At 45.6% G+C, this 12,427-nt stretch overlaps 2 protein-coding genes across 2 annotated transcripts in view; both read right to left on the reverse strand.

Annotated features, from left to right (window-relative positions):
- Positions 1-5,932, reverse strand: part of mfhas1 (multifunctional ROCO family signaling regulator 1) — a 31,463-nt gene extending 25,531 nt beyond the window's left edge. The window contains exon 1 of the mRNA XM_012814518.2: positions 2,506-5,932. Within this exon, the coding sequence (XP_012669972.2) occupies positions 2,506-5,416 (2,911 nt within the window). The 5' untranslated portion in view covers positions 5,417-5,932. The remainder of the gene's footprint in view (positions 1-2,505) is intronic.
- A 1,080-nt stretch (positions 5,933-7,012) lies between these two features.
- eri1 (exoribonuclease 1) lies at positions 7,013-11,358 on the reverse strand. The gene is made up of 7 exons (XM_012816771.3): positions 10,917-11,358; positions 10,110-10,288; positions 9,471-9,687; positions 9,022-9,105; positions 8,599-8,708; positions 8,130-8,244; positions 7,013-7,931 (listed from the first exon to the last, which is right to left on the reverse strand). The coding sequence occupies exons 1-7, from the start codon at positions 11,097-11,099 to the stop codon at positions 7,689-7,691; spliced, it is 1,131 nt and encodes a 376-aa protein (XP_012672225.2). The 5' UTR covers positions 11,100-11,358; the 3' UTR covers positions 7,013-7,688.
- Positions 11,359-12,427: the final 1,069 nt, after the last annotated feature.

Here is a 12,427-nt window from a genome sequence, read left to right on the forward strand (position 1 = left end):
TGTGTATTCTGCAATGAAAATATAGTGTATTCTGCAATGTAAAAACGTTTCTATGCATAAAAATGCAGTCTGGATTTTGGTCCTAATTTCTTCAGTAGGCCATACCGCTGTCCTGTTTCACTACCCTTGGAACAGAAGGAAGTTCACAGAAGCCAATGACTCAAACTGTCTGTCTGTTTCTAGTGAGCCTATCAAAGTAATAATAGAGATGCCGTGTCCATAGAAACATACACAACATTATAAATAGTTTCATGGAAACAGAGCCACCGGCCCTTGCCAAAAAAAAGGAAAATGCTTGGCCTTTCCCGTACACATAAAAAAAACCTAGCTGAGGGTCATTCTCCATGGTCCGGTAACTTTAGAAGAAAAAAAAAACACACACACACAGAAACTTTTCTTTCTACTCTTGCCAGGAGCGCTGGTGTATGATGGCTCATCTCTCTCTGCCTCGTTAGCTGGCATGAAAGACACACTTACAGATTCTCCCGCTGCTCTTGGCCAACACAGCAAGCCGCCAGGACATGTGGCCTATTCCGCACTCCTTACATAAGAACCCTCTGTGCCAGTGCAAAAGAACCCAATCAATTACCTCTGTGAAAAGATACATGTTTTTTCCCCAATCAGTTCTCTCTTTACAGGAGCAACACTGCTAAAGCCCTCAGACTGAGTGATTGGCAGCTATGGGAGGGTGTTTGGGCAGGAGGCTACACAGGAAGTGTGGATTTCCCAAGAGGCCAGCTGTCCGTCTCCTAACAGTCACTCTCTCCTCCAGGGTCACTACAGCCAGCAGCACTGGTGTCAATTAAAATGCATTACACACAGCACAAAGGCTTACAGCAAGCTGCCATATTTTCATAAATGACTCAATCCCTCCCCCCCCCCCATGACACTCATCTTCTTCCTTTGTTCCGTATGTTAAACATATAAACGTAATGGTGCATTTGATTAGACTGTGAATAAAAGTATATATCTAATGTCAGTGTCAGCAGCACATGTTCACACATCTGAGCACACACTCTCTTCAGCCATCTGAATGCCATTCTCAGCCTCAGCCCTGGCATGACCTCCAGACAGCTAGCGGTGGCGTACCAGTGGCAGTGCTGGAGCCCTCACAGGGTTCCTCACAGCAGTCAATGATTTAAACCAGCGGCGACCACAGACATGAACTAATCCACAGCAGCAGCCAGAGCAAACTTACGCAGACACATCCAGAGCCAGCATGGGGAGGTGGGGAGGAGAGAGAGAAGGGTGGCGGGGTGCAGAGGGGAGTTGGAGCGCTACCCATCATGCCTTTTGACAGACGCGCGACTCCTTCTGCAGCATGGGCTCATGAAAGCTACCAGCCACTCCCTGCCTCTCCAGCAGCGGCATATTAAATGATGCAGTCATAAAGCACTGACAAAATGGATGAAAGGCTAGTGCAACTACTCCCTCGTTTCAGCACATTCACACAGCGTCTCAAACACACGGGTGTGTGCATGTAGTCTTGGCTGGAGCAGAAGCAGCACGAATGGCAGTGAGCGTCACATCATTACACGCATTTAGCATTCTCCCACAGAGAAATCCCACAAAAGATCAGGCAATCCTAGCTCTTTCTTTCTTTTCAGAAAGCTTTCAAGTAGTAAGCTGCCAAGCATGCTTACACAACTCTAGTGACACAGCCAGAGAAGCTGGACAGGTACAACTACGTGCTGAGACAGATATGTTTCATCCACACCACTACAACATTTATTGAAAAACACACACACAATGGAAAGTCAAAATATGCATGGTCCGTCGTCATGGTAACCTCCTCCAGCTTCTGCGACCATGTCAGTGCATTCGACACACCCTGATCTTTCATCACTAAAACAAGCTGGTCTCAACCAATTTCAGTTTTTAGGTGGGGCTTCAAGCCCCCACACACACACCCCCTCCCTCCCTCCCTCCCTCCCTCCCTTCTCTCTCTCTCTCTCTCTCTCTCTCTCACACACACTCACAGCTTACCATCTTTGCTTCTTTGTTTGCTCCGTCTCCCCTGGTTAAACCTTTACCTAACTTTATGTCAATATTTAATGTCAACTTAGGCACAAAGCAGTAAACCTTTCAGTTGATAAAGGCGCAAATATGCTTTGTCATTGCCCTCATTCAAGACTACACAAAACAGAACAATTATAGCATACAGAGTCTACGAGGATAATACTATACTATAATAATATACCAGAACACTGTCTCTTTAAATATGATAGTACCCAAGGGTGCAACACCACACCAACATCAATAAACAAAACATCCACAAGTCCAGAAGAGATATCATCCTCTACTGGATCACTACATAATGTTACCAATGTCAATACAAAATTACGTGATATTGCCACACTAAAGACTTAATGTACAATGAATGCAGTATGTGGGCCTAAAATCAAAACAATTCACATCAATCAGAGCAAAATATAAATTACTTTGTCTAGAGTAGACGCCATTTGACCTGCCAAAGCTGGAGAGTAGGGGCGGAAAAGGAATTACCTGGGAAGGTATGTGGGTTTGGCGAACCTCTTTTCAGGCACTTGGAGCACAGGACATGCACAGAGTAGTAAAGGCCTGGCCATTCCTGCAGAAGGACATTCAACTCTTCCACCAGGGGGGTGATGGCCTGCCAAGCTGTCCAGATATTTGGCAAAGATGCGTAGCTGGTTATGGACAGCCCCTCGGCCTGCAGCCTGGTGCGGGAAGGCCGATAGCTGACCACAACCGGCACTTTGCCACGGTAGGCAAAGATCTGGTGCCGGCTATCGGAGCGCTGCACCACGTGGGCGTTGATCTGGGCGCTGTAGCGAGCGAACAGCCCCGGGGGGAACATAAAGGGGAAGCTGTACTCGATCTGCAGCTGCTCCACGGAGAAGAACTGGCTGGAGACGGGCGAGGCTGACCCACTTGCCCACGAGTCCTGGGCGTGGGCGTGGGGCTCCTCATTGCTGACGTGGCTGGGGAACTTGTACCACACGGTTGCGCCATTGAGTGGCTTCGTGCGGGGCTTGTTGATGCAATAGCACACGCCCATCTTCTCCAGCAGCTCCATGATGAGCGTCAGGTCCTGCTGCGTCTGCACAAGTGGCTGCAGCAGCAGCCGGATCACGTTAGAGGGGAGCAGGCCGGTCTGGAGGAAACCCTCAGCCAGGTGCTTCATCTGGGATGCCCGCACACGGTCCTCCCCATCGGCCTCAGCCAGCAGACGCTCCAGCATGGTGGCTGCGTCCCTCTGGAAGAAGACATTAAGGATGGCGATGAAGCGCGGCAGGTTGTGGAAGACGTACTCCTTCAGCGTGAGGCTGTCCTCGAAGTAGAGCAGTTTGCCGCTCTCGTGCAGGTAGGAGAGCGCACTCTGCAGCCGGTCCTCGGTCAGCCCCGCCTGGAGGCCCAGGCGTGCAGAGTCCCACCAGGACAACCACAGGTCTTGTGGCTTAAAATGCAGCTCCTCCAGCATCTGCCAGGACTTGGGCAGCACGCGGTGGAGGTTGGGGAAGATCTCCCGGTGGTCGGCGACCGACATGAGCTTCTCCTTCAGTCTCTCGATGTTCCTCCGCGACTCAGTGCAGCTCACGTGCAGCACCGGCGAGAGGATCTGCAGTCGGTGGTTGAGCAGATACTGCAGCTGCGCCTTCTTGCGCCGCAGGTTCTTGTCGGAGACGCCGTAGAAGAGTACGTGCGGGCTGGACGTGCGCACGTCGTAACCCAGCTCCAGCGCTTCATCCACCTGCTGGGCCATGCTCTGTAGGCAGTCGGTGTCGTGACGTTCCTGCAGGGAGATCTGCCGGTGGATGTCCAAGCACTTCTCCTCCAGCTCCACCTCCTCGCACAGGTCCGTGTGCGTGCCCACCATCAGCACCACTGCGTGGGGCACCTTGGCACTCAGCAGGTGGAGGAAGAAGCCCACGTGGTCTTTGAAGCTTTTGGGCGTATATGTTTTCAAATTTACCACCAGGATGTAGAGAGCCCCCGGGGAGAGGAAAAAGGGCTTGATCAGATCGTAGTTCTGCATCCCTGACAGGTCATAGACTATAAACGTGAGACTTCTGGCGACATCTGCCACCCAGTTCGTCACATCGATGCCTTTGTTTCCCGCCTGTGACTTTGCATCCTGTGCTTTGCTGACAACACACTGCCTGAGGCATGTTTTTCCAGCATTCTTCTGCCCCATTAACACCAGTTTTAATCTGGGTTTCACAGCAGGCTGTGAGTTGGCCAGCTCTTTCTGATAGGCTGCTATGTAAGGTATACCTTTCATACAGACCTCATAGGGAGGTTGTATGAGGGGATTATCCTTAACCTTCCAAATGTTCACTTTAGCAAGCTTTCCAAAGTTGTCTGGAAGAATGGCGATTTGGTTACCCTGTAAAACAAGCTCCTCAAGTCTCTCCAGATCCACAATGGAGTCTGGTAGAAATGTGATTTTGTTATTGTCCAGCCACAAATTGGCCAACCTGACCAGCTGACCCAGCTCCTCTGGAAGAAACGTCAGTCTATTTCTGCTCAAATACAGCTCTTCCAGCACACTGATTCTGAGGATGACCTGTGGGAAATTTTCAAAAAGGTTTGAAGAGAGATTAAGCATTTTCAGTTTTTGTAGTTTCCAAAAAGACTGAGGCAGCGCTGTCAACACGTTACCGTCCAGCATCAGACTCTCCAGGTTTCGCAGGTCACTGAAAGTCTCTGGTAAAAAGGATATTAGTGTATTGCTAAGCCACATGATTTTGATTGACTCCAGCATCATAATGTTATTAGGGAGACACTCAAATTTATTGCCGGAGCAGTCTAGTTCCTCCAGGTCATTCAAAGCTAGGATTTCCAGAGGAAAATGGTGTAGCTTGTTGTGGTCCGCATCCAGTGTGCGGAGCTTCCTGAGCTGAGAGAAGGACCTGGGGAAATCGTGGAGCTCATTGAAACTGATATCCAGCTCCTCCAAGCACTGTAGACTCCCAATTCCCGAGGGCAGGTACTGGATCTTGTTGTGGCTCATGCAGAGCTTTTTCAAGCCCTTGAGCAGCACAATATCTTCTGAAAAATGACTCAGGCAATTATGGCTGATATCCAGCTCCACCAACTGGTTGAGCTGAAAGACGGCCTGGGGTACAGTGGCAAACTTGTTCCTGCGAAGGATGAGGATACGCAGTTTCGTCAACGTTGACCCCAGCCCCTCGGGGAGCTCCTGAAGGCAGTTATTACCCACATTCAGAACCTCGATGTCCTTGATGTTTTCGGGGAGAGTGATTTTTTGGCTATTTTTAGTGCTGAGGGTAAGCTGGCGCAGGTTACTCCTCAGCTTTCTAGAGCGCAAAGCTGCATCTCTCCATAACCTGGCCGTCTTTAGATTGTTCTCATTTTCAGCCATGGTACTGCAGCTAGACCCCTCCTCCTTGTTTTCATTGGGAGCAATCATTTATCCTGGCAACATGGTGATCGCTCCGCATGCTTCATCGATTCCCATGCACTGTGCGGAAGTCCTCACGGGTTCAAGGTTCCAAGGAAACGTAACAACAACAACACAGCCAAATACATCCCGAGCACAAAATCCATTGAGCTTTTCAACTGCTTCCGAGCGCCCAAGACGATACAGCAGTGTTCCAAACATCCTCACGCGCTGCGCCATCGACTAGTAACGTTACAGGACACACGAAACCCACCGCCAATTCAAAGGTGAAACGGGTCCAGTTTGGAGGGCACACGGTTCGCCTGGCACTGCCAGTGCGTGCTCCAGTACCACCGCATTCAAGCTCGTTCAGACATTTAGTAGGCAAATAAATTCGATTCAAATCACTAACCGCACGGTGCCTCGTCCCTCTCAGCTTGAGCTACCTCCGCCTCTGTGTATGAGTGTGTGTGTTCTCGCTGACTGCAGTCTCAATTACTCGGAGGAAAACACCAGCACCGCCTATTACACTGCGTCAGAATCAAGAGCCCACCTTCCCGAAGAAGGAAACGCTCGGAAAAGCGGGAGGAATAAGGTGTAGCTTGGGCACACTCTCCAAAGAAAAATGCCAAGTAATATCAGGAAATAAAGGCACCTCTTTGAAATGACTAAAACGGTTTTATTTTTAATGTGGGCTTTTAAAATATTTTTTTTCACGGATTATTGGGTGAATTGATTAGTTTCAATAATTTGATAATATTTTCGAGATGGTCGTAGTATTCTAAAGTAAAATAAATTATAAACTCATCAATTTAGTCAATTTGTGTTATGGTACAGGAGACATGTGACAAAACTAGAACCATGAACTCCTCCTGAAACAGAAATCACTTCACATACGTCATTGTATTTCAGTTAGCACAACAGATTTCCGATGCAGCGTTAAAAGAAGCTGGTATTAAACTTAATGAAGAGAAATAACACTATCGACGGTAAATAATATACAAATACCAGCGAAGATTTTGTTTGCAACAAAGATGCATATTATACTTGAATTTGCCTCCCCCTGTCGGCGACTTGTGCAAGAACAAGACTAGTTTCTTAGAACAATGTAGTGTACCTGTGTATGGGTAATATTTATGTTATGAGTTTACCACAGGTTAGACTTGGCTTGTTTTTTGGTTTTTTTGGCTACAGGAGAACATCCCCATACTACGTGGTTCTCTGAAGTGTCCTTTGACTTGGCAGACATGGGAAGGAGAGGGCAAGAGAGCTTCACAGAGAACATTTTAACATTCCCATGTTGTCTACAAAAGATACAGTGCTGCACCAAGAGAAGAAAGCACAACAAACTTTTCATCCAAGTGTAGGTAGCCTGTGCTCTGTCAGAAACAGTACAGTACACCTACATTAACACATGAAATAACCAAATACTTTTCCGAACTGGTCCAGGCAGGTAAAATACTTTAACATTTCTGTCTGACAGAATACATATATGTCACATACATTTACATTCTATAATATGTATACATTTACTAAACTCATCTTTAAAGAATTATCTGGGTGACCATTCCCTGTGCCTTTCTCCAGGAACCCAAAGAAGTAAAAAATTCACAAGCAAATACAACGAAAGAGGGCAATGTTTTTATTGATGGGACAAGACAGATGAACAGAGAAGCATTTGCGTAATCCATCTGACGTGTGCAAAAATGTTGCAATATTTCTCTTTTCCACTAACATTAAATAAAGACACAGAGAAGAAAGACCACAGAGCATAAAAAGCTGAGCCGTCACAGCTCTGCCCAAGACAAGCACAAAATGTGGAACACAAGTATACACAAGCACACAAGTGTAGGACCACCATTGTTCAAAAGACTGCAACCCCTTGGAATGCCTGGAAACACTGACATCATGGACATTTTTCAAGGCACTGCATAAAAAAGATGGAGGAAGGATGGAGGTGAAAGCTCTAACCGGACAGAGATATTGACATATGTGCTATAGGGGAAGAGCAGAGAGCAGCTGTCCCTAAATTGAGTCCATGCTTTGGGGCTCAGGTGAATAATCCTGGACCCTCTTGACATAATCATACACTAGAGGGGTAATAAACTCCATTTTTGTGAAGTCACAATCTGAGACATAATGGATTCCCTACTTTATTTCCTTAGTTGTGGGATTCCATTTTTGTGCCGTCACAATCAATGTACTGAAAAGATAATGGATTCCATTTTCTATTATATCCGTAACAGGACACTGAAGACAGTGATTTCTCAGTGACCCCACCAATCAGGACATGCTTGTGGGTCTAGTGTCTGCCTTTGGGGTTGTGTGGGGGTGGAGCTCCCTCAGGCGGATCTGAACTGGGCACGCTCTGGAGTTGGCCTTCGTGCAAGTGCTCATTGTCGCGCAGCTGGCAGCCGTCTTGCAGCATGCGCAGGGCGATGCGGGAGATATTGCGCGCGTCGTCCAGACCACAGTGTGGCCGTCCCTCGTACTTCAACCCTAGCTTCTCCAACATGCTGCTCAGCTTCGTATTTGTGCGTGGAACCTGCAAGGGCGAAACACCATTTATTTGGGTTATGTCTAAGCTTCAGGGTCCACTGCATTACTTTGGGTGTTTGAAAAGATACTTCACCAGATTTGGATTTACCTTAAAATTCGCCCATACTTTTACTTTTGAGTTCAAAAGTATAGGATTTATTTTTTTCAATGAATGACAGTTACACTTTCATAATAACAATCATACCTTGTAAAAGTTCCCGTAGGATTTTCTGATATTGATCCATTTCCTGGCAAAGGGTGGATATCTGATTCCACTAATTCTACACTGAATATTGAGGAACTTGCTCATGTCCCAAGACCTGCAAAAAAAAACACATCATGCTGATAAAGCTCCATCATAGTCGAACTAATCTCCGAAAATACAACTAGCTATATCAGGTGACAGACTCATTATAATTATACCATCTGACTGTAGACTGTAGTATTTGACTAGTTTTCATTATTGGGGTAAATTTGTTGCTGCTCAATTAGTAGAGCAAGGTGCTAACAACACCAAGGTTCAACACAAGTCACATGTTAACATACTGTTAAAAAGGTGCATCTGCAGTGTGCTGTACGTTGATAAAAACGTCTACTAAAACATTGCCATCTATATGAAAAGCCTGAGAATCTCCACGGTGCTGATAGTCTGGGTAGAGTATATCTGTGCTTACCCATCTGTCAGTAGTGTATATCTGTATTTTGTGCCCAGCTCTTTCTCCTGCAGCCAGCTGACCACTCGTCGGAGCACGGCGGGGAAGGTGTCTGCTTCATCCACCATTTTCTAAAAAAACAAACAAAATAAAAACGACCATGTTCAGTTTAAAATTCAACTCTTACTTGAATAACACGATCATTTGGAGTGTAGAATTCAACTGTTACTAGCAAAAAACATGAAACACCTGATTAGATAACAAGGACATATATGCAGATATGTTCTATTCTGCAGGGGTTAACACCAACTGGGATGCAATGTGTGCGTGTCTCCAGAGTTGTGATGCTGTTGAAGGGCTTGGTGAGGAGAACCAGAGCCACAAATGTATACAACACTATAACATGTGGCTAAAGGAGCGCAGACCTCAAGGAGCATGCCTGACCTGTGTGATTCCGGTCAACTGGACGCAGAAATCTGAAAGCTTGGGGTTGATCTCTGGCTTCACATACTCCTGAAAGCTGTCAACCTGAAAGAGAAAGACTGGGCGTTTCAAATGACCTCACAACAAACAGTCATGGAACAAAAGGCAAAGTGGCTATGATTGGCTCTTAGGTCAAATGTGGCAGTTGGTTCCACTTCTGGTGGGACATGGGTCCCTGCAACTTAAGAACACACATGGGCATTTCACACAACATATACTGTACATCAACATGTTATACTGTATCTATTAACAAAATGATGTCCAATCATTCTATTTTAATGCCAAAGAAACTGACAGAAACAGGACAACAAACACTGATTGACTGACAGACAGACAGACAGACAGACAGATTAATGGATATAAGGAAATATCGATCCATGGAACACTGGCATGTTCCCTCACCCACTCACAATCTCCAGTGTGTGTGTGTCGATGAGGACGATGGGGAACTCGATGATTTCGTGCTCAAAGTCCTGAGGGTTGTTCTCTTCGCAAGTGGCCTCAAAGTCGACCACACAGATTAAGTCATAGAACATGCCCGTCTTCGCCGCCTCAGCTGCAGAGAGTGTCAGTTTCTGCTTCTTGTAGTAGCTTTTCAAGCGTTTCTTCAGTACATCTTTCACACCCCTTACACACACACACACACAAACAAACAAAAAAAAGGTTGGAAAGTGCCATGTTGGCTGTACGTCTCCAGATGTACACCATACGGACAAGGACGCGCACAAACACTAAATCAATAAAAAGGCACACTTCTACAATTGTTACAATACAATTACGCACAAAAATACAATCTCTTCTACATCCAGTCTATCAGAATGCATGTGGGACACTTGTGTTTCAAAAATGTATGTATGTTCATATTAAAGAAATTGTACCAAATGAAAAGCAATGAGTTGCATATATCACTGCTGTTCTGGATAGTTGTGGCTGGCACATAACTGAAAGCTGTTATAGTTGTGGCTGGCACATAACTATCAGTCTGACCCATATCAATCTGCCCTGCCAATCCCATGACATCATTACCGGGGTAACAACGCGGCTCTAACCTCGTGTCCAACTTCAGTTCGGACAGCTTGGCGCGCAGCTCATCCCGATTCATGCGGTTGATGTGTCCGTTGGCCAGAGCAATCTCTTTGTACACAGGGTCGCTGAACTCCCTGTGCGAAGGCGGCACAGCTGGCTCCGAATCCACGATGCTGCTACCGGGAGGGCAAGCGGGTTTCAACTGACCAGCGAGAAAGAGGGACGATATTCAGCTTTTTTATTTTTAAAGCAGACGTTCGCTGCCTGAGTCTATCTTATTATTTGATGAGAGACTATACAAGCAGCTAAATTAGCAGGAAAAGTCAAAGTAGTAGCTAGCTGGTATAATAACAACACTAACAAGTGGATTTTTGTTAACTATAATGCCAACTTAAATGACACACCACGTCAATGATGATATATTGGCATATATTTTGGGGCACAAATCTGAAGCGTTACAACTGATCTGACGTGTTCGAGTGCATCTGATGACAGGTTAATACAGCCACGCTAATGTTAGCTATCGCTAATGTAATGACACTGGGTAGTTCTGACATTACTTAGCTTGCAGCCAAACTTAGATAGTTAGGATAGAACTTAGTTAGGATAGAACCTCCAATTGACATTTCGCAGTTGAAAGTAATATCTCGAACACTTGTTCATATTAAATCAGAACAACACTAATAGCCAGCTAGCTGAGTGTACATGTCAGACAATTTACATAGCTAACGTCAACGTGACCTGGCTACTTCCCCAACTTTGGTCATTTCCAAAGAAGCTAACTGGGCTGACTTTAGGTTATGGATAAAAACAAGTAGCTAGTTACTTACATGGGGGGTGTCACGGGCCCCAGAATCACCCGGACTCTTATTTTCGTCCTGATCTTGGATATTCTCCTTCTGTTCTTCCATATCTGAATGCGGAAAAGAAACGCTCTGAAACCCTTTGGCTCGAGTAACGTTACTCGGGCTGTTGGGTTCCCAGGTTTTCGCGCGCCCCTTCTCAGCTAACATACCACGAGCTCGCAGCAGAGCAATGGCACAGAGATAAACAGTCTGAAAGATTTAGTACGTGTTTGCTGTGACAACGTCAGCGCACGAAGCTGAGAAAACAAAGCAGAGAAAATAGTCTGAATTATCGCCTTTTGGTTTTAACTGACATATGTAATTAAAAACGAGGGAAAAGGTAAACACCGCAGCACGTCTTCCTCTTCTGAGATTTCAATTGCATGACTTCTGTTCCACACGAAACAGCGCCCACCTTCGGCGGGGACGACTGAGCATGTTTTCGATAATGCATTATCGCGACCATCAAATGACCATCACAAATGTATACCGCCCCCTTCCGTTCATAATTACGATACACAATACGACTGTGTGCACCCCCTCCCTGCCCTTTAATACTTTGAGTTATCACAGTATTACGCAGCATCAGATGTTATGCCATGTTAATGTCCGTTTTATCGTATATTCCAGTTTCCCTGCAGGAAGTGCACATACCAAGTTTGGCTTAAATTAGTTTTATATTCAATCATTGAACTGCAGCAGTCCATTGAGGGGCTTTACCTATATGTGAAGCTGCGGAAGCAAACTCTCTTCCAGAGTGGTATAACTATACTATATAATAATATGGTTTGATAAATTCATGCTACTGTATTTAATATATTTTTTCACACTCCACCAGCAAATACATTTATATAGCACGTAATGTAGTAGCAGGTAAACCAACTACAGATTAATCAATACATTCTGTTCCTTAAATTACCTAATATTCACCTGATTAACTGATCATTGTCTAAATTGTCATATAGATAATGGGTTAGGGTAAGGGTCACTCTGGCTAACTGCGGCCAGACTGTGGACTAGCTGTCCACCAGTCAGACTGTCCGGGACCAGCTGGACCTGCCACATCAGAGGATGTTCTGGTTGATCCTGACCCAGAAGTGAGTAAAGCAGTTTGAAAATATGGTGATTGTGCAGACTTATCCTACTGAAATTATCCTCCAATGAACATGTAACTAATCACTGCAACAATGTGCAAGAATGACTTTGTGGATCAGCCCAGCCTCTACCCAGTGGTCTGCCCGGAGCCCATCGACATGCCCACCAGTCGCTGGCTGCTGTCTGTGTACTGCAGGGACATCCTCTCCCGCATGGATCATATCAAGGCCAGCATCACCTCCAACCAAAAAGGTAATAAATAATCTGATTGTATAATATGTAATATGTATGTATACTTTCATATACACATTAATGTTGTTGTCAGTGATAACATTAAATATGCAGTTAATATAAATGTTTGCTTTGTATTCAATCTACATACACTTACTTCTATAGATAAT

Source organism: Clupea harengus, chromosome 12 (genome assembly GCF_900700415.2).
Source record: "Clupea harengus chromosome 12, Ch_v2.0.2, whole genome shotgun sequence".
Lineage (NCBI taxonomy): Eukaryota > Metazoa > Chordata > Actinopteri > Clupeiformes > Clupeidae > Clupea > Clupea harengus.